At 35.5% G+C, this 20,375-nt stretch overlaps 1 protein-coding gene across 2 annotated transcripts in view; it reads left to right on the forward strand.

Annotated features, from left to right (window-relative positions):
* The window catches only part of plekho2 (pleckstrin homology domain containing, family O member 2), a 33,700-nt gene extending 16,089 nt beyond the window's left edge, over window positions 1-17,611 (forward strand). Inside the window, exons 2-8 of one of the 2 annotated variants that reach the window (XM_030131024.1) lie at window positions 2,728-2,877; window positions 4,761-4,883; window positions 13,248-13,352; window positions 13,928-14,026; window positions 14,667-14,987; window positions 15,645-15,948; window positions 16,087-17,611. In XM_030131024.1, the coding sequence (XP_029986884.1) occupies window positions 2,728-2,877; window positions 4,761-4,883; window positions 13,248-13,352; window positions 13,928-14,026; window positions 14,667-14,987; window positions 15,645-15,948; window positions 16,087-16,847 (1,863 nt within the window). In that variant the 3' untranslated portion in view covers window positions 16,848-17,611. Of the gene's footprint in view, window positions 1-2,727; window positions 2,878-4,760; window positions 4,884-13,247; window positions 13,353-13,927; window positions 14,027-14,666; window positions 14,988-15,644 lie in introns of both variants that reach the window. The other variant, XM_030131023.1, reaches the window with a different exon arrangement.
* The last annotated feature ends 2,764 nt before the right edge of the window (window positions 17,612-20,375 follow it).

Raw genomic sequence — 20,375 nt, forward strand, 5'->3', positions numbered from 1 at the left:
TAGTCGTTAGCTTAGAAATGGAGTTCGCTAATATCAGCAAACGACTCCGAATCAAACTTTATATAAGCACTAAATGTGTGGATCTTATATAGAACCATTACCATAACCCAAGTCACATTGGAAACATTAGCATGCATAATTTAATAATAAATGAAGGTTACAAGGTGTTCCTACGCAACTTTTTTTGCAGCTACATTATCAAACAGGGTTTTTCTTATGCCCTGAGTGGAGGATCATTTTGGTTTAGAGGTCATCCTTCAAGAAAATGAGACAGAAATTGATTCTCCTGATTTTTGGGCGTGGCAGTATTTAGACAGTAGCCAAATAACAGCACAAACATTACAATTATAAAGAAAATATGACAAAATATAAAACATCAGTGTCTGGAATTTCCCCTTGTGGGACTAATAAAGGTATATCTTATTTTATGTTATCTTATCTTGTAACGTCAATATCTGATTGACCATTGTAAAGGTGAGAGAAGTAGTTTCACAGGTTTGAGTTAATGTTCTTTATTTCACAGTAAAATTGAAGTTGTGTACGAGGCAGGCTGATTGTTGGTGTGCAGTATCGCTTTGTAAGCTGCTGCCAGTTTCATTATGACTGTAAAACCTTTCAGTTCCTGTTACCTGTATTTTATTTTTTAGGTTATTAACTCCACAAATAGTGTTACCTGAGTTATCTACTTTGGGTGAGCACTTAATACATGTTTTGGATTCTTATTAACAAGAAGTATCTAGTGATCAGCATCCATTTGTAGAAAAAACAGGCAACGGAGCAAATCATCTAAGCAACTAATACAAACAGCAGGGTTGGAAATATCATCTGAAGGTGTGACATTCAGAGGTGAGAAGTGAGTAGGTCAGAGGAACTGCATGTTTTTTAAGAAGACACTCAAGTGAAAACTGTTGTTGATATGTTGCATCAGCCCATGTCCTGTAACACCAACACCACCCGAGTTTTCATGATATTAAAACCAGAATGTGTCTTTTTTTTTTTAGTAGCAGCACAGCCTCCACACTCAAAAAATTTGTGTTGACACATACAGTATCATCTCAAATATAGAATCAGTAACTCTTAAATTACGGAAGTAAAAGTCAAAGCTTAAAAATGAGGAACTGGTTAATCACATTTTCCAAACCCATAGGAGTCGATAGGGTTTAATTTGAAACATGAAAATACTGAGTTGATTTTAGATGTCTTTGTGAGTTTAACTTTGTGTCATAGAGTACCAGGCTGACAGGGAGGACAACACGCCAAAGGCATCTTTACAGGGTCACACTCTCATCAACAGGATGCACCACCTCATTTTTCTTTAAAACCTTGCTTAACTAAAGCTCAGTAGCACATCCTGGATATTACACTGTGACGACTTCTCTCTTCTGTGACCTGCGTACTTCACTAAAGCTGATTTTTGTTGCACAAGATGCAGAAGGTAGAGAAGGAAGTGTTGGTTAATTTAGCAAAAGTATGCCGGTAACATCAGCAAGTCATTGTGCAGTTAAATAGTGTGTTTTACCATCGTATACAATCATTTTATATTCATTTTACTGCTGTACATGTATAATTTTGAGCTCATTTAACCTACTTTATATACTTTTGGTACTGTAATGCATCATATTCTATATTATCATCATATGTTTATAGCATCGTTGTCCTGTGAGAACCACATATTTCTAGAAAGTCAGCTCTTTTCAACGTTTAGAGGGGTTTTTTCAGCCTATAATGGGCAATCTAATCCCTCAGTTGATCACAAACATTCAGAAGTAGCACATTTTTAGATATGTGGAACTCACTCAACAGGAAGGGGATGAAAAATCTAAAAAGTAACTAAAACTGTTACACATGTAATGTACTGAAAGATCTGCCTCTGGGATCTAAGGGACCAGAAGTATAAAGCTCAATATCCTCCTGAGACCCAGGAAAGGAAAAGTTTTTTTTTTTTTTTTTTTTTCATTAAATAGTTGCCTTGACTGGAAGCAACATGATGCAACAGTTTTTTTAGATAGATTTTTTTTTTTATGGAATGTCCTTCGCAGTAGACAGCATTTTTATTTATTTATATATTTATTTATTTATTATAAATAAAGCTGTAAAACTCTTGTCCCTACAGAGGACCAAAATACATTGCTGGGTCTCAGGAGGATATAATTCAAATACTCAAGTAAAGTACAAGTATATTTTAGGTACAGTACTTGAGTGAAGGTCAATAACTGTGTTCCAAAACTGGAGCTAGTGATAATAATATTAGGTTTTTATTGTATAGTAGTATGTACTCAGAATTCTAAAAGACAATTTTCATGATAAGAGTAAAATATTAAACAGAACAATATAAAATCTACTATGTATAGATTAAAGATTAAACAAGAGAAAACTCCATCACATGTAACGATGTCAGACATGTATCCCACACGAGAGGTGAAGAGGTGAATTCACAGATGTGACTGAATAAAGAGACATTAGAACAGTTCTGAATGTGTGTGGGAGCAGTTTGAAAGAAAGGAGGAAGCTGTAGAAAAGGCTCAGTATCAGCCAGATCTTTGACATATTCCACTATCATTCATTTAATAAGTAAAAATTAAAATGATAACAGTCCTTTGTTTTTACAGGTATTTTGTTTATCACCAGTCGCTCACACTGACAAACTGAAAGTGAGAAATAGTGACTGTACTCTGCTAGTTCCCTGCTGTGTTATGAGTGTGATTTCCTTCCTCTGTGTCGTTGTAGGGTGCAAAAGAGGACCCGGCCCAGTGTAAAGAGCCAAAGTTCCTGGCTAAAGCTGGCTGGGTGAAAAAGGCCCACGGCAGAGTCCTGGCGAGCTATAAGGACCGCTACATCCATGTGGAGAAGACAGAGATCGTGGTGTATGAAAATGAGGTACATCACTGTTTCTTTTGCCCTGAAACATGTGAAAAATACATACAGCGTGTAACATTACTCTAATGCAGGGGTGGGTAATTACTTTTCCTATGGGGCCACATGAGAAACTTTGACAGTTGTTATGGGCCGGATCAATACACTTACAGCTCTGCTCAATATATATGTATCTCTCTATATATATACTTTACTATAATATAAAAACAGTAAATGCAACAATACAATGATAAAATGAAAATGTGGTTCACAGAATACAACTATTTAACCAATGTTCACAAAAACACTTTCGAAAATGTGCTAAAACCGGAGCTCCACATTAACTTTACATAAAAAACTATAAATGCAGTTTTGTTTGTTTGCATATCTCAGTTCCTTTTCTTTTTCTTCACCTCTGACTTCAGTAAAGAAATACTTAGAAGTCCATGTCTTGTTAAAAACTCTACATTCTGAATCAGTCTTTCTTTTTGGCTGACATGGGCTTCATGGGCTGAAACTGACCAACAAACCAGTCAGTGCGTAAGCCTTATGCTGAGTACGGAAAGAATGTGTGAAAAAACATGAATTTAGCAGATCCTTCAAAATAAAAGCAGTGCTGTTGTATTGGTTGCGGCTGTTACAGTGATATATATTTCAATTTTACACTGACTTTTAATTCGCCAATAACCTCATGCGGGCCAGTTAGGGTCAGCTAGCATGTGGCCCGCTCTAATGTCATGCAAAGGCTCTCTACTCTTATCGTACTCTAGGTTAGTTTTAGGTTAGAGGAATTATCATTATTGTTATTACCTTTATTTTGTGTATGTTTGAGTAAGACTGTGGATCCATGTGCTTATCTTGAAAAAATCTCTACTGTGTGAGAGTGTAGGTGCTTGAAAAGGGTGGATGTTTTTGGGTTTGTTGTACTGTAAAATGTGTTGTATTACTTGTTACATGTGTTACTTATTCTTTGTACCTGGGCCCCTTTCAAAAAGCTCTTCAGCTTCTCAGGATGTCCCATGTAAATGGAAAATTTTATGTTTTTACACTTGGTTCTTTTTAAAAGATATGTGAATAAATACATGAATGAATCCTATTAAATAATAACAAAGATAGGCAGCAAAATAACACACAATACCCTGGTTAGTAGGATAAGTTATTATTGGGTTGTGACACTATGTAACATGTAAACAAAACATCCTAAACCCAACCCATAATTTCATAAACCAAATTCACTAATGCATCCCCACACCATCAGCGATGCTTTGAACTGAGCACTGATAACAGCCTGGATGATTTGTCTTTTCTTTTGTCTATTTTGTTTCTGAACCAATGCAGTAAGTTTCCCTACAGAATCAGATCTTGTTTTAATGCAGTGCTGCCTGAGGATCTGAAGATCACAAGTATCCACTAGTCATTTTGGAACCTTGTCTAGTGATGATGACGTATTCAAAGTCTTTACAATTTTTGTGTTAAAGAACATTAGTCTGAAATGATTTCACCATTTGTAGACACAGATTTTCTCACATTGGTGAACCTTTTCCCATCTTTATTTTTGTAACTCTGCCTCTAAGTTGCTCTTTTTATGTCCCATTATTTAACCTAATTAGTTGCAAAATGTTCCTCAAGCTGTTTTCTTTTAGTGCCACTTACTTTTCCAGTCTTTTTTTCTTAAAATAGTACATTTTCACTTTAAACATTTGATATATTTTCTATGTTCTGGTGTGAGTAAAATACAGTTCAATTAACATTTGTAAATCATTGCATTCTGCTTTTAGGTTTTTACATTTTACACAGTGAACCATCATATTTGGGTTTGGGGTTGTAAAGTAATAAAATAATGTCAGCCTAATTTTAATTTGGAATGCAACTCAATGTATAATGTAACTGTACTTTGTGTTTTGCAGGACCTTCAGAACTGCTTAGAGAGGTTTGACCTGGAAAACTTCGAGACATGTCATGAAATAAAGAGCACTTTCAAGAAGAAGCACAGACTGATAGTGATTCGATCTCCCAAATCAGGGAATAAGGTGAGCTGAAAGACAGTTTTGTAGGAAATGGAAGTTTGTGAATTAAAATGCCGGGTGAGCGGATAAGGTGTGTTTGGGTTTAATTCTATTGTGATTAGTCAAATACAGTAGCAGAGTGTAAAACACGACAGCTATTTATCGAAAAAAACTGAACAGATGAAGATACTCAAGTAGTAATAATGAATAAAATCAAGCATGTGACCAGAAAAAGAATCCCTAACCTGTACTTCTTTAAAAATATAAAACCCAGACATTATTTCTGATTCATATTTGATTAGTTGCTATTCCTCATGTTAGAATTATAGATCATTAATTCCTTTTTCTGCAGTGTAAAAATCCAGTTCAGGGCTGTAGTTGCTCACTGATGTATAGGAAGTGTAAAATAATAAAGAACAAACTGTGGAAACAACCAGCATTTACTTCATTCAGGCTTAAAGCAGAAAAACAAACAGAAAAATGCTCACGTTGGCGATAAAGGTCAACAATGTCACCAACTGTCAAAGGGGATGTTAAAAATGTGTCTGTTGCAAGAAGGAAGTTAAAGTACCCACTAGTGCTGTAACTCATTAGAAAGAGTTAACCATCTGAACAATAGCACTTGGATTTATTGAACCTATGAGTCTTCTAGGTTAAAGTTTTACATTTATTTCTATTAAATCTACTCCAGTCAGTAATTTTATAGTTGCAAATGAGAAGTTGAGTGTGTAATATGAAATGAAGTGACAAAACAACAGCTAATCAGCCTTTTGTAACTCAGTGGAACGTCTCTGAGCTCAGTGTTTTGGTTTTACAGTCTGTATAAATGCATTAATGCTTTATTTTTCTTTCCCATCAACACTTACACATTTAGTATTTCCTGGATATTATATGTACTGACATTGTAACCTTGACCACAAGTCTCACAACACAAACACACCTTTTCAGATGTCTCACTTTCATTTAATTTCCATTTTATTTTCAGAACAAAAACCTAGTGAACCTGCTGCACAACAGTACTTCTAGCTTTTATCACTTTGTCACTTTCTTTGGCTGTAAAAGTTGTTTCTTCATGGTTCTCATCCCATCTGGTCATTTTTTGATACTTTGGTCAAAGGCCCTATGGTGATAGTTTTCTTCACCATGGAAGACCAGCAGGGTCACTCACTACTCCCTCTAGTGGTCACATAAATCCCCCCCCCCCCCCCCCGTCTGTCACTGTAAATAATTTCCGTTCATATTTATACAATTTACGGTGGCCTATAAGGGCCATGTAAGAAAATAAAAACACTTGTCACTACGAGAATAAAGATGTAAAATATCGAGATAAGACATGTAATTTTATGAGACTAAAGTTGAATAGAAAAACAGTCATAATTTTACTAGGATAAAGTTTGAACATTTTGAGAATAAAGCCATAATATTATGAGAAGAAAGTCATAGTTTAAAAAAAAAAATCATAATTTAATGAAAATAATGTCGTACTTTTATAAGATTATAGTCGTAATATTTTTAGAATAAAGCCATAATATTATGAGAATAGAGTCATAGTTTTAAAAAACTCCTAATTTAACCAAAACAGTGTCGTATTTTTATGAGATTAAAGTTGTAATATTTTGAAAATAAATTGTCAATAGTGCGATAAAAAGTCATAATTTAGAAATTGTAAGCCTTAAGGCTTGTTGATGACAGAGTTTCCAGTTACAGTGACTGCAACAACCGAAGCAGCAACTTTCACTTCTGTTAGACCACATGACTAGTGCTAATGTGTTGATGGTGGTGGGGCTAACAGGCTCAGTATTTTGCCGTGTGTAAACCCCAAATGAAAGTATTACCTCAACATATGTTCCAAGTTCTCCATTATACGACGAGTGGGTATGACTTTATTCTTGTATATCATGATATTTTTCCCACCTGTTTTTAAACTACGACATTCTCATAATATTATGGCTTTATTCTCGAAATATGACAGCTTTAATCTCATAAAAGTACGACATTATTTTTGTCAAATTATGAGTTGTTTTTTTTTACTACGACTTTATTCGCGTAATATTATGGCTTTATTTTAGATAGATAGATAGATAGATAGATAGATAGATAGATAGATAGATAGATAGATAGATAGATAGATATTATGACTTTATTCCTGTAGAATTATGACTCTTTGTATCCGATTTTATTCTCATAAAATTACGGGCTTTATCTCGATATTTTACGACTCTATTCTCATAGTGACAAGTGTTTTTATTTTCTTATGTGGCTCTAATACGCCATCGTAACACTTCAATACATTGACATCTTTGGCAGAACTTCAGAGCTCTTTATCCTCAACACTTAAATTGTAATTTTAGGCCACAAAATATTTGGAGGTAGAAATACCACATATAGCCCTTTTAAGGGAGAAGAGTTGTTTTGTTGTTTGATGCTTTTTAGAAATGTTGCTATTGGGGTAAAAAAAAATCTGAAAATCCACTATGAAATTCCTTAAGTCTGCAACTGGTTCGAACAGACCAAACAAAGCCAAAAAACATGGTGATTGAGTGCAGAGAAATTCCAACTAAATCTGTGTCTGTTAAACATGTCTACAGGAAAGTACTAACATTTATTGCTTACGTATTTCTACAGCTGTAAAAAGTGATACTTGTGTGTTTTACAGCTTGTTTTACTGATGTGTCATATTTTGCTAGACCCACTTTTATTAGTCTTTGGTTCATTTATTTGTGTATTTGGACCATAATAGTTCAAAAAGTTTGAATTTGAACCCTCCAGGTGCTGCAAAGATATCTTTATATTCATTTGGGCAAAAATCGAGTGGATTTCTACAACCGCTTTTAATTTCTGCTTAATTTGTTACGTTTTATAACTAGTTATGTCACAATATTTGCACATATAAGGTCAAGACTTCTGACAAACATTTCTCTTCCACACCATAATTGTTTGTCAGCAGCAGCGGTTGTAGTCTATACTGAAAATATGTCCAAACTTTGAGCCGATTACCTAAAATGTTCAGTTGTCGATTGTATTAATGAACACAAGTGGCTGAAGTGGCTCATTTGCATTTAAAGGGCCAGCACTCAAAGCGACCTTTCTGGTGTCATTACCCGGAAATAGTTTGAAGATGGACCTGTGGAGTTGAATTAATGAACTCAGACCCAAGCATAGCATTTACAGTTTATGTAGACCACAGGGAAATATTTTAAAATGCATAATTCCATTTAAAAAAAAAAAAAAAAAAAAAAAGCTAAATATCACTCCTTTAAGTCAAGAAATTAAGAAATTCCAGCTAAATCTGTGTCGGTTAAACATGTCTACAGGAAAGCAGTAACATGTATTGCTTACATATTTCTACAACTGTAAAAAATCATACTCTGTGAATAGTGTGTTTTACAGCTTGTTTTACTGATTTGCGTAGCTTAAATGATGAGTGGACACAGAGAACTGTTATTTCTCTGAAATTATGGAATTGAAAGTAAGTCAAAGTAAAACTTAATTTCTCAGTTTAAGACACTCAAGGGGTTTTCCTGCGACAGACTTAGTATATCAAGCCTGTAATGATGAGAACTTAAGCCAAAAAAAACTTTATAGCAACTATTTCTTAGTCAGTTCTCTTCTGTTATAGAGTTTTAGTATGAATATCCCATTGTCTGTTCCAGCCACAGTGGATCGAAAGGATGAAACAAAAGACATCCTGTGTTGTTTTGGTGGTGAATCTTTGTCTGCATCTTCTGTTCATGGATCTGGGGTTAGACGAACCATCTACCATCAGTGATAGATGGTGGACATACGGATGTAGTAAAATATGAACTGATTGTCTTTTCAGTACTTCCCACACTTCAGCCTCTGTTGAGTGGTTTCAGGCCACGGGCTGTTGCATCTCCAGTTCCTCTTTGTGTCTTTGTGGTTACGGTTTGTTTGTGCCCTGGCTTTAACAAATAAAAGGAATAGGTGAGAAAAATAATCATTTGTTCAGGCTAAAGAGTAAAGAGACTGTCTAACATTTACGCCAGAGCTGATCTACAGTACTGTTCACAAATATATGAATGACCATAAATGAAAATACTTTACTTTGCATTAACAAAAGTCAGAATCACACATTGTTTCTTTTGAAGATCGAGGAATTTTGCTAGATTTGAGGCATGTAAGCAAGTGTATCTTCAGTGTATTTAGCGTTTTCTTTCATTAATTATGTAATTAAAAAAAAAAAAATCAAATATATTTATAGATTTTTCTGGTGTGAAGGAAAATATACAGTATTTGTTCAATTGAAGACAACGTTTTTCAATACAGGAAACAAACATTAGATGCCCAACAACCAAGACAAAACAAAACAAGACAGAAAAAATAAAAGAAATAAAAGAAAAAAAAAACAGAAAGAAAGACAAGGACCATTAATTTACTGCCTTTAGAGCCCCACATGATACAATAAATGAAATAATGAGCTGTAATTTTAAGTAAAAAGACACAATCCAGACACTTGCATCCCCATATTATATGTATTACTATAATATCTTTGGGATGATAGAAAGGAAATTCAGGTTCAGGTACACATAATGTGACTTTTCATTTAGTGCCAGATATAATCTTTTTTTTTTTTTTTTTTTTTTCTATACATCATGCTATTTGGCATGTTTACAACTCTTAACATCCTTTGACGGAATAGTAATAATATAATGAGTAATAGTGCTTGAAAAACCTAAGGAGTACCTACTGTTTATCAACTATATGTTCAACCACTGGCCTTTTGTACAGGTTTAAAGAGTAAGTAAATTTTATTTATAGAGCACTTTTCACACAAAGTGCTTTACAGTGCAAAATACTATTAAACTACAATTAAAATACCATTTAAAAATGCAATAAAATGCAGTTAAAATGCAATAAATACATAAAGTGCAATTGGTTGTAGCAGCCCTGAGTCAGGAATTAAAATGTCTGCTTGAACAAGAGTGTCTTAAAATGAAGATGATGAAGACTCTATGTTAGTCTTCTGACAGCATGCAGCAGTTTCCTTACTATTTTTACTTGCTATAGATTAGAAACACATTTCATCACCAGTTTGTCTTTACAAAGTATAACATCCTGTGAAAGCTGCTGGAGTGACAGACACTGTGACACTGTGTTGTTTGTTGATGTGGTGGCATTTATTGGAGCCTGCATGCCTTGCATCAGACAACAAAATGAGCTTAAGGGCCACAATTTGACAGCAGTGGAGGGTGTTTATAAGACTTACAGTAGTTTATTACATGGTCTAACCATGACTCCAATATGTTCAGTTCATGTGTGTGAAACAGAGAGAGGGGGGAAGGTAAACCTACTGTAAACATAGAGTTTTCCACAATTGTGTGTTAGTGTGTCACTTTTTCCTTCAGTCTGTATGAAATGACCACTCTGAGAAATGAGTCAGACCTCAGTGTCAGTCTTCCAAGACTGGGATTAACAGGCCCAAGAATGGTTAAATACAGTGATGGTATTCATTCTTTAAAACAAGGTAGTATAAATTTTACCTTGATGATACCATCATTCAACCTTTGAAAACTGTCCTGCGTTTGTTAAACTCGGACTTCCTGTGTCTGTTGTTAGTGTGTACTCTGTTGTCACTCAGTGTGAATGAAGTGAGTGGGTTTGACCATGAAGTGAGCTACTTGGCTGCCGTTTGGTTTCTCCAGGGTAACACTGTTCAGCTCTGGCATCATTCAACCGAGCAGAGCCGAAGAGACAAAAAGATTTTTTTAAAGGAGCACAGCAGTAGAAGTGCAACACAGAACCCTCCACGAGTGACGGTCCGCCTCAGTGCAGACTCTCCACAAACTGCACATATGTTAAGACTGTAGAGGTGGACTGAGTGTCGGGGGAAAACTACCTAATGTACCATATGTAATTACATTACATAGTGTACATGGAAAAAGTGCTCTCCAGTTGCACATTTTTATGTTTCTCATTTTTCTTCCCAGAAAGAAAAAATGACAAATGTTAGCAAAGATATTGACTGTTAAATTTTATGTGTTGATGTTGCTTCCTAATAAAAAAAAGAGGAAGATGAGCTTTATTGGTTTAATAAATCCAGCAATAAACATGTATAACCATAAACATGAAAAAAAAGCTTTAAAAACTGAAATCCATGTTCAAACCATTAACCTAAACTCTAAACCAGCCAAACTGTGGACTGCCATATACTCTAGTTTAACATCTGAAAATGTTCTGCAGCCTTCAGTCACATGGCTGACCCACACACCAGTCGATGAACTACTGAACTATTACACATTTTTAATTTCATAAACAGAACACTTCAGTGTGAGTGTAGGAATTCAACAGTGCAGTTGAACCTAATACCTATGATTATTATCTATTCTCTGTCAGTGGTGAGTTACACGCTGTGCTCCAGATCAGAATGAGGTTACATTAATAAAAAAAACAAACAAACATTATTTAAATCATGTAGCTTTGATTTATTAGTTTATATTTCTTTTTTATGTAAATTTTCATCATTAACATTTTATGGTAATTTCTAGCTTAATTATAAAATCGGAAATCAAATCATTTTATTCATTTATTGTAAGTGTCCTGTTGTGGTCCACATACAGTGCCTCTACTACCCACCAGGGGGTTGTGGACCACACTTTGGAAATCCTATGAATACAGTCCTGCCACCATCAACTGAACACACAGACTATGAATAATAATGACAAGACACAAATAAAACTGTACAATAATATCCCATACTACCTGTATATATCATTTATATGTTTTATCTGCAGTATAGAGTTAGCTTTCTGAATATTTTAGTATTTCTTTGTAGTTTTTGTATATTGTCAATATTTTTTCAGTATATATTTTCAGAATAATTTTGTGTGATGTTTTTATACAGTCTTTTTGCACTTTAAGTGTTTGCTGCTAAACTGATTTTCATTGCCCCTGCAACAGTGACAATAAAGATCTATTCTATTCTATTCTATTCTATTCTATTCTATTCTATTCTATTCTATTCTATTCTATTCTATTCTAAAAATGCTCTGTGGTGCAGCAGCTTTCCTGGAGTAACTATAACAGAGTGACTGAGCTTTGAACACCACATGTAGGTGAAATGTAGTTTTATGAATACTGATGATATATGTGATTCACTTCACTGATCGTTCGACATATAAAAGACAAAATACGTATGTACAGGTGTATGAGTGGTTGTGTGAATGTATATATGAATATAAAAGAGTAATGTGAAAGGAAGAGGGAGATAAATATATATTATTAATGTTTTATGGAACGGGTGGGATTAAATAAGTTGCACTTCTCCCCACCCCTTTTCGGCCATGTAAATGAAACTATTGTGCTGTTCTTCTGTCTAAGATTGTGTTAATTGTTGATTTTTATATTATTATTTATGTTTTACTTGTTCACATATCTGTTAAATTTCATTGCATGTTCAGAATAAATCACTAAAATCAAATAAAATCAAAAATACAGTTTTTGAATGACGGCACTATTCCTGTGCTGATACATAAATGAGGGGTTTGGTAATCTGATTTAATGTTCCCTAAAGTACCATCTCAATATCTCATTTACAAGATACATATGTATATTCTAATTCCATACAGTTAGATTACACTTACAAAGCATACTGAAGCCTAATGCACTGTGTAGTATTCTCCAAACAGAGGATGTCACTCGGGGAGAACCTTTTCCCACTTGTAATGACAGTGGACACTAAAACCTTGTCATCTGTCGAACACAGAGAACAGTAATGTTAACTCAGTGATCACAAACTCATTGTTTTCCAACACTTGACAGGACTGAGTTCACATGACAGCAGTATGAGAAAAAACAAATGAATTTATCGAGCCACCTGCTGTTATTAACACATGACAAGTTCAACCACAGTATTTAGTTTGGATGTAGCTGTAATGGAGTGGATGGAGGCACGGATCTGTGTGAAATATATATAATATTAGGTTACTTTTTATAGTAATCTAATCATATATAATTGGCAAATTGCAAGTCTGTGTACATATTTGTCTCTTATTAAAACCCATCTGTTTTGCTTTTTCTTTTCTTTTCTTTTCATTTCTCTTATTTTTGTGTCTCCTCTTACATTTAGATGAGGTGTCTCTGTATATGTTTTAATGTTTGCTATGTTCTAATGTTCTCTGAGTCACACCTGCCTGTTTATGTGCAGTTTGTGTTGGAGTCTGTTAGGAAATGATAGGAGATGATATTTTCTTGACATTTTACTGCATTTCTAAACTATATCCAAGGCCTAGTTTTACACATTATTGTCAGTGTAGAGGAGCAGAATTAAAGGCATTAAGGGATTTGGAAGCAAGAACCTCAGTGTTCTGGATACAAGTGTCATTTAGAAAATTAATTTGCTCTTGGTTTTGTAATTTCTCTGGTCGACAGGTCCATGATCTGAAGTTCCAAACTCAGACTGCAGAGGAGAAGGATGCTTGGATCAAAGCACTGAGTGATGGCATCAGCAGGGCAAAGAACAAAGTCTTTGATGAGGTGGATGCATCATCATCGTGATCATCATTATTTTTTATTATTACCCCGCCTGCAAAACTATTGTTTAAATTCATACTAAATTGGGTTTATAGATTGCCAGTGACCCAGAATAGATCTCATTACATTTTGGGAAAAGTAGGCCAAAGTTTCAATTTTTATGAATTAAAAAAAATGAAAATAAGAACATTTACTTATAATGGGCAAAATTGTCTGTAGCAGCAAAACTGTTGGTTGAATTCATACCAAATTGACTTTATAGATTGCCAGTGACCCAGAATGGGCCTCACTACATTTTGGGAACAGTAGGTTAAAGTTCAAAATTTTTTAAATAAATTTTTCAAATCTTCCCATTTACTTATAGTGGTGGAATATGTGAATATGTGAGAGGGGCGGGGTTTGTTGTGCCTGGCACCAATTGTTATTATTATTATTGTTATTATTATTATTGTTATTATTATTATTATTATTATTATTATTATTATTATTATTATTTTAGTCACTAATGTCCTTGCCTTTTACTTGATAATGTTGACATGGGATCATTTTAGTAAATAAATGTCTTCATGTTCCTACAGGTGAAGGTGGACGACAGCAGTAACTTAGAACATGTTACTCGATCAAGGCCCAAAGGGAACCGGAACCGACGGCCGCCAACCAGGATACACATGAAAGAGGTTTGTGTGTGTCTAAGAATCCACTCCTCTTTGGAAATTAAAAATGTGTTCCTTTCTTTCTATACAAATTAACTGTATTAACTGTACATTTTTTAATCCATCTTCATATAAATGTACATGTACAAAACCCAAAGATATGCAATTCTTTATATTTTAGAAACTGTACTAAATATATACAGTATTTACAGGAGGAGACTGTTATTTGTAGCCGCTGATTGTTTTCACATGGAGTGATGTTCCCAATAAATGAGCATGTATGTTTCTACATCACTGTATTTTACTGAAATACTGTGTTCATTCACTAATCTTTGCTGTCTTCTCTTGTGTTACTGTTGTTGATGACATTAATTCAATTCACTTGTGAGCCCGTCTCTTACAGGCTTTTATTTTGAAATACTAAACATGTAAAGGAAGTGCTATGTTTGATTTTAGTACTTCAACAGCATTTGGGAAAAAAGAATTTTAAATTAGTTTTTTTCCCTTCTCTCCAGCCTTGCTTTCTGTCTCTTCTGTCCACTAATAAATAAATTATGTCAGCTGAGCTAGTGTTTAGATTTTTAACATTCTAACATTCTTCTAACATTTATAAATGTGTTACAAAGCAGATATCTCAAAATAAATCCTGTTTTTCTCCCTATAGGTTGCTGTGGTGTCCTCTGATGGCATCCTGCGTTTGGATCTAGACCTTGATGATGCCATAATGCCTAATGGCACTCATCATTCCACTGTGGATGGAACTGGAACTCCCAAAGAAGCCAGTAAAGCCCCTCCAGCTGCATCCAGTGAAGGTGAAGCAGCAGAAGAAAAGTCTTTGTCAAGTATAAAAGAAGAAGACAAGCCTGAGCCAGAGGCAAGTCCCCAGAAAAAGGTCATCAAACCTCCTATGCCTCCATCCAAAGAGGCTAAACGTGCTTCAGCACCAGAGGAAGAACCTGAGAAGACTGATGTCCCAGAGAAGAAGGTCTGCATTATGTTATATATTAGTCATTTCATATCTAGATATCAGTACATAACAAAGCAGACATGTTTGACAAGCAAAATTTAATTGCTCTTTATTGAGTGTTTTTATTCATAACTTTAATTGTACTGTGGCTGCAAACAAAAAAATATATAGGGACAAAATGTGAATAACAAAATGTTGTCGGCATTCATTCTCTGTGGAAGAATCAGAGGCTGAATTAGTGTACTGAGGTATAAATACAGTAGGTTACTTTAATGGTGTATATGTACTGATTCAACTTCTTACCACAGTTAAAGAGAAAAAGTAGAAGCTCTGAATTGAAACATTTCCATCAGCGGTTTTGTGCAAAGTGAACATAACCTCATGTCTTTTTAATATAATGTGAAGACTCTTAAGGCATCGTAAGATTTTCTAAGATAGAAAAACAATACACTGAAAATGATCACTGTTAACTTTGCAACTTTGTGTAAATCAGCTTTCAGTGGCAACAGAACTCACATTATGACACCTAGTGATTTGCAACGCAGAGGAATAAAAAACAACGTAATATAACACACATTTTGTATTTCAGTCCTAACTCTAAACATTAATGTACAATACAAAATGTGTTAATATCTTTGTAATACTGAATATAAAATGTGATGTCATGTTCTCCAGGTTCTGAAACCACCTATGCCTCCATCCAAAGAGGCCAAGCCCAGTGCTGCACCTGCTGACGAGCCCACAAAGGAGGCCAAAGCTGAGAAGACGCCAGAGACGAGTCCCAACGCCAAGAAAAAGACAGCTGTACCCCCTACTCCTCCCAGCAAACCCAGCTCAAGCAAACCTGTGGAGACCTCCCAGTCCAGACCGAACTCCCACCCTCCAACCCCCCCGAGCAAAGAGAAGAAACCCTCCCATCCTGCAGCTGAGTCCAACCAAGAGCTTCAAGGAACCGATGATGACAACAAGGAGGAAGACGGTAAGAAGACAGATGATGAAGACGGAGATGAAAGTCCAAGTGCAGAAGGACTCTCTGAAGAGGACAATTCTGCAAGCAGTGATGAAACTAAAGAACCTGAAAATGAACCACAAATATCTGTTGCGCTTCCTTTGGTAGAGAACCCAAGTCCTCTTCTAACCTCTGACAAAAAGGAGCAAGACTCTCCTGCATCAGATACCTCATCGGGATCTCTCCACACAGAAGAGGTAATACCAACAAGCGACATCCCAGTAGTGGTTGTATCTCTGAAAGACCCGGTCGCCGACAGCCCCAGCCTGAGTCCACTGCTCGGCCATTTGCCTGGGGAGAAGAAGAAGAAGAAGAAGGCGGAGGAGAAGTCTGTAGATAGCGGTCAGCATTCAGATGATGACAGTGAAGGCTCAGGGAGTGAAGACACACTGGCAACTTCCACAGCTGCACTGAGGGGAAGCAACGCCGGTCTAGATGTGTTGGACACCAGCGAGAACGACGTTCAGATCTCCGTAAGTCTAAAGCCGACAACACCTGCAACCAAGGGCTTCACCTGCTGGATGTCAGAGCCCTCTCCTCCCATCAAACCCAAAACCAAGGTGAGGTCGGCCTCCAGCGGCAACCTGCTTTCTGACTCATTGGACAGAAGTCTGCTGAGTACAGCTTTGGCCAGAAGCGGCGGCGATGAAGTCATGAAACTTGAGACTGAAGTGGCTCTGGAGATGGAAAACACCAGCAAGCTCCTGAGTTCAGTGTCCCAGTCCCAGACCGAAGGCAACAATGGGGAGGCCATGCCCGAGGATCTACTGGCCAAAGCCATGGAGAAGCTGAAGAAAGCAGATCATGTGCTCAGGGAGGTCAAGAAACTGAAACTTGCAAAGGACTCGAACAACAGGAAAAGCTGGTAAAGTCAGTCACAGCAGGCACATGGACAGGATGGACTTATCTTTGAAGGTTAAGCAGTAAATGCAGCTGTTTGCTCACAACTAATGAAATGCATCTGTGTGTTGTTTAACTACGTCTGCAGCTAAAAGACATGCTTAATGTTCTACTGTACTGCTCAGTTTAATTTATAAAATATTGGACGTTCTCAAGAAAAAATATTTGGAAATAGAGAATTAATAACATTATGACAAAGCAGCAATATTCACACACTGTCTGCTTTTGTATCACAGACTGTATATAAAGATGGATGACACAATGCTGCTTTGTGCTACTGTGTTAGAGTGAAGACAAAATATTGCAGGTACTAAAGCTGCCATTTTACCTCCATCATTGTGCAGTACTGACTAATTCAGTTTCTACCACATTTGATGGGTTGTTGCTGAATAGTCATTACAGCCATCAATCGCCTGTTTTTACTTCATTAGTCAGAAAAATGAAGATTTAACATAAATGCCAACGCTCACCTGTGGGAAAAAAAATTGTTGGACTAATACTTTAGGTGAGTTTTATGACTAGTACTCTAACCAGCCACCAGGGGGAGATACACCTGCTTTGGCTTCACATTTGGGAGCTGTCATTATGTCCATCTTTATATACTGCCTATAGCTGACATTCCCAAAATATTCCCTTTTTGGACCATTAAAAAAAAAAAAAAAACAAGATGGTAATCCTACTATGCTGTTTACACTTTCTATAAAAGATCAAAGTTGGGATATTCAAATACCTGTTAGTATTCGAGTCTTTTAAGACCTTTAAAGGGATGCATTGAGGAAAAATAGGGTTTTTATTTTTCCATGAAAAACATGTTAAATTGTCTCTTTTCAGATATGTGGGACAAAAAAAGCCAGAAATATATAAATATTTTTTATATTTATGGTGTCACAGCTGTAGAGTCATTGCCCATTAGCCATGTTGACACCCCAGCAGTATTTACCAGGATATCTATGTGATGGTATCCATGGTACTGACAAGAAAGGGGTGTGGCCAGCAGCAGCTCATTTGCATTTAAAGCAACAGACACTGAAACGGCTCATCTGGAGCAGGGATGATAAACGAGATATACAGAGAGATGGTACAATAGATAATCTGTGAGTTAAAATAGACATTCAGTTGTGGGATTTAGATTAAGTTAAAAAGGGATGCAATATGTCACCTGCAAAAACCATGGATCTTCTTCCAAAGAGAAACATGGCCTATTATTTTTGCCATGCATCTCACAATTGTTTGCTAGTTGGTTTATGTGCAACAAACAGATCTGACTGTAAACAATAAAGAGATGGTGTTTGGCAAACCGCAGTAAAAAACAACTAAAAAGCATATTCTACATGTGCTGAATACATGTTCTAAACCTGAATTATAGTTCATATCCTACATGTTTTAACTGGAATAAACCTGTAATTTTGTCACATTTTTAGTGATAGAATATTAGTGAACAGACAGTTACATAACTGACTGTGTCTTTGGTTTTGACATGTTTTTGCAGGTGGTCCATATGAGGGAACGTATACAGTACTGTACCTAATATGTACTCTTAACCACAACTATGCTGTTATATTGCAGATGAGAACAGGAGACCTTAGCTCAGGAGTTTTATTAATTAAACTGAAAACTAATCATGTAATTAAAGCTCATATTTTTATTAAAGTGAGGCTAAAACTGCCTTTGTAAAAGAGGGATTAATGGTTTAGTTAGTGAATAGAGTTTTGTGATAATTATTGTACATAGAATAAAAAGGATAAAGAGTTTGTAGCAATAAAGACATGTTACTAAACCCCATACAAATCAACTTTACATATATTTGTTGTAATGAGGGTCAGTGATGTTCCTCATTATTTGAACCATGAACTCTTGAGAAATAGCTTATTTTTTGTCCATTGCTTTGTTAAAAGATGTGATTTATACATGCCATGCCATTTAGAGTATGTATGAATATTTTCTAACATTTTCTGTAATTTTATACTCTTTCATAAAATGTGCTATTGCCCAAATAAACAAAGGGAAACTATCTATTTGTTTCTTGCTTTATTTCTCCAAAACTCAATTTTTTAAATCTTTTTTTTTTTTTTTTTTGGATCTACTGCAATATACTTATGAAAAATGAATTTAGTTTTTTTACAACTTTTGGGAGGAGCAGGATTTGTGTCTTTTAGAGAGACAATTGTATCGTAAGCAAATTCACATTAGAGCATTTTAATGTGGAGCAAATTTTAACTATTTTTTAAGGTACTGTATAGATTAACATGTCGTCCTCCATCTTTTGGCTGTTTTACAGATGTATCCAACTCTTTGCTGCTTCCATCTCTCCTGCCGTGCCTTAATTTATTTTCTAGTACATTTTCCAGCAGATGAGATACACTGCATCATATTATGTTAGTATTTGTGCATGTGTGGTTATTAGAACCGTACTAAACCAGCAAATCTAATGTTGGATTCTAACTTTTGCACAGTACTGGCTCTCTAAACGGCTCTCTTCTACTGTGCATATAACAACTGCAAGGGTTCTATCTGCACTCTTCTCTTTTACTTAATTTTAATTCATTATTATTTATGTTTTATTGATTATGTTTTAATTGTAACTGTGTGTTTTTTACCTGCCTCTTTTCCATATTTGTAAAGCACTGTAAATTGCCCTGTGTATGAATTGTGCTATACAAATAAATCTGCCTTGCTTTGCCATCTGCCTTACTGTACATCTCTACATGCTTGTAAGGCAGTGTTTTTCAACCTTGGGGTCAGGACCCCACGCGGGGGTCACCTGAAATTTCTAATAATTGATATAAATTAAAAAAAACAAAAAAAAAACCCAAAAAACCCCCAAAACAAAACGTACTAATAAAAAATATATGGTGAGTTGACAGAGCCAATCCCAATCCATAGAAGACAAAACTGAGTGTAAAACTGAAGCACTGTGGTACTGTTTATCTTTCAAATGTTCATTGTGGTCGGTTTCAGATGCTGCAGCTCTTTCATAATTCATACTTTGAGTTATTGTTTGTTCAGTATTAATTGTCAGCCTTGTAAATCCAAGCTGGACTGACTGTACATATCCTGACCAAGGAAAATCTAATTCTCCCTTTGTGCAGTAATCTACACCTGGCTTTTCTGCCACCGTCCATAATAATATACATAATATAGACTCAATGTCCTCTAAAATTAACATTTATTTGAAACATAGTATATTATTATTACATGATCAAAAACAAACAAATGGGCTCTATGCACAGACCCACTGCTTCCTGGACTTCAGGTGGGTCCTTTATTTCCTGTCTTTCATTATTGGACACACTGATTAATCCAGGTGTGTCTGCTACTTGTTGTTGTGACCACTGATTACACTGGTCAACAACAAATTTATTGTTTAAGTTTTTTGAGCTGATTTAGGATCATTTTGGTGTGCTGAATCCAAAAATCACATTAATTTTGCTCAATCAGGTCAACTTTCTGAACTATGCTACATATTGGCTTTTTAAGATTTTTGCTTACATTTATGG

The sequence above is a fragment of the Sphaeramia orbicularis genome, chromosome 3 (assembly GCF_902148855.1).
Source record: "Sphaeramia orbicularis chromosome 3, fSphaOr1.1, whole genome shotgun sequence".
In the NCBI taxonomy this organism is placed as follows: domain Eukaryota; kingdom Metazoa; phylum Chordata; class Actinopteri; order Kurtiformes; family Apogonidae; genus Sphaeramia; species Sphaeramia orbicularis.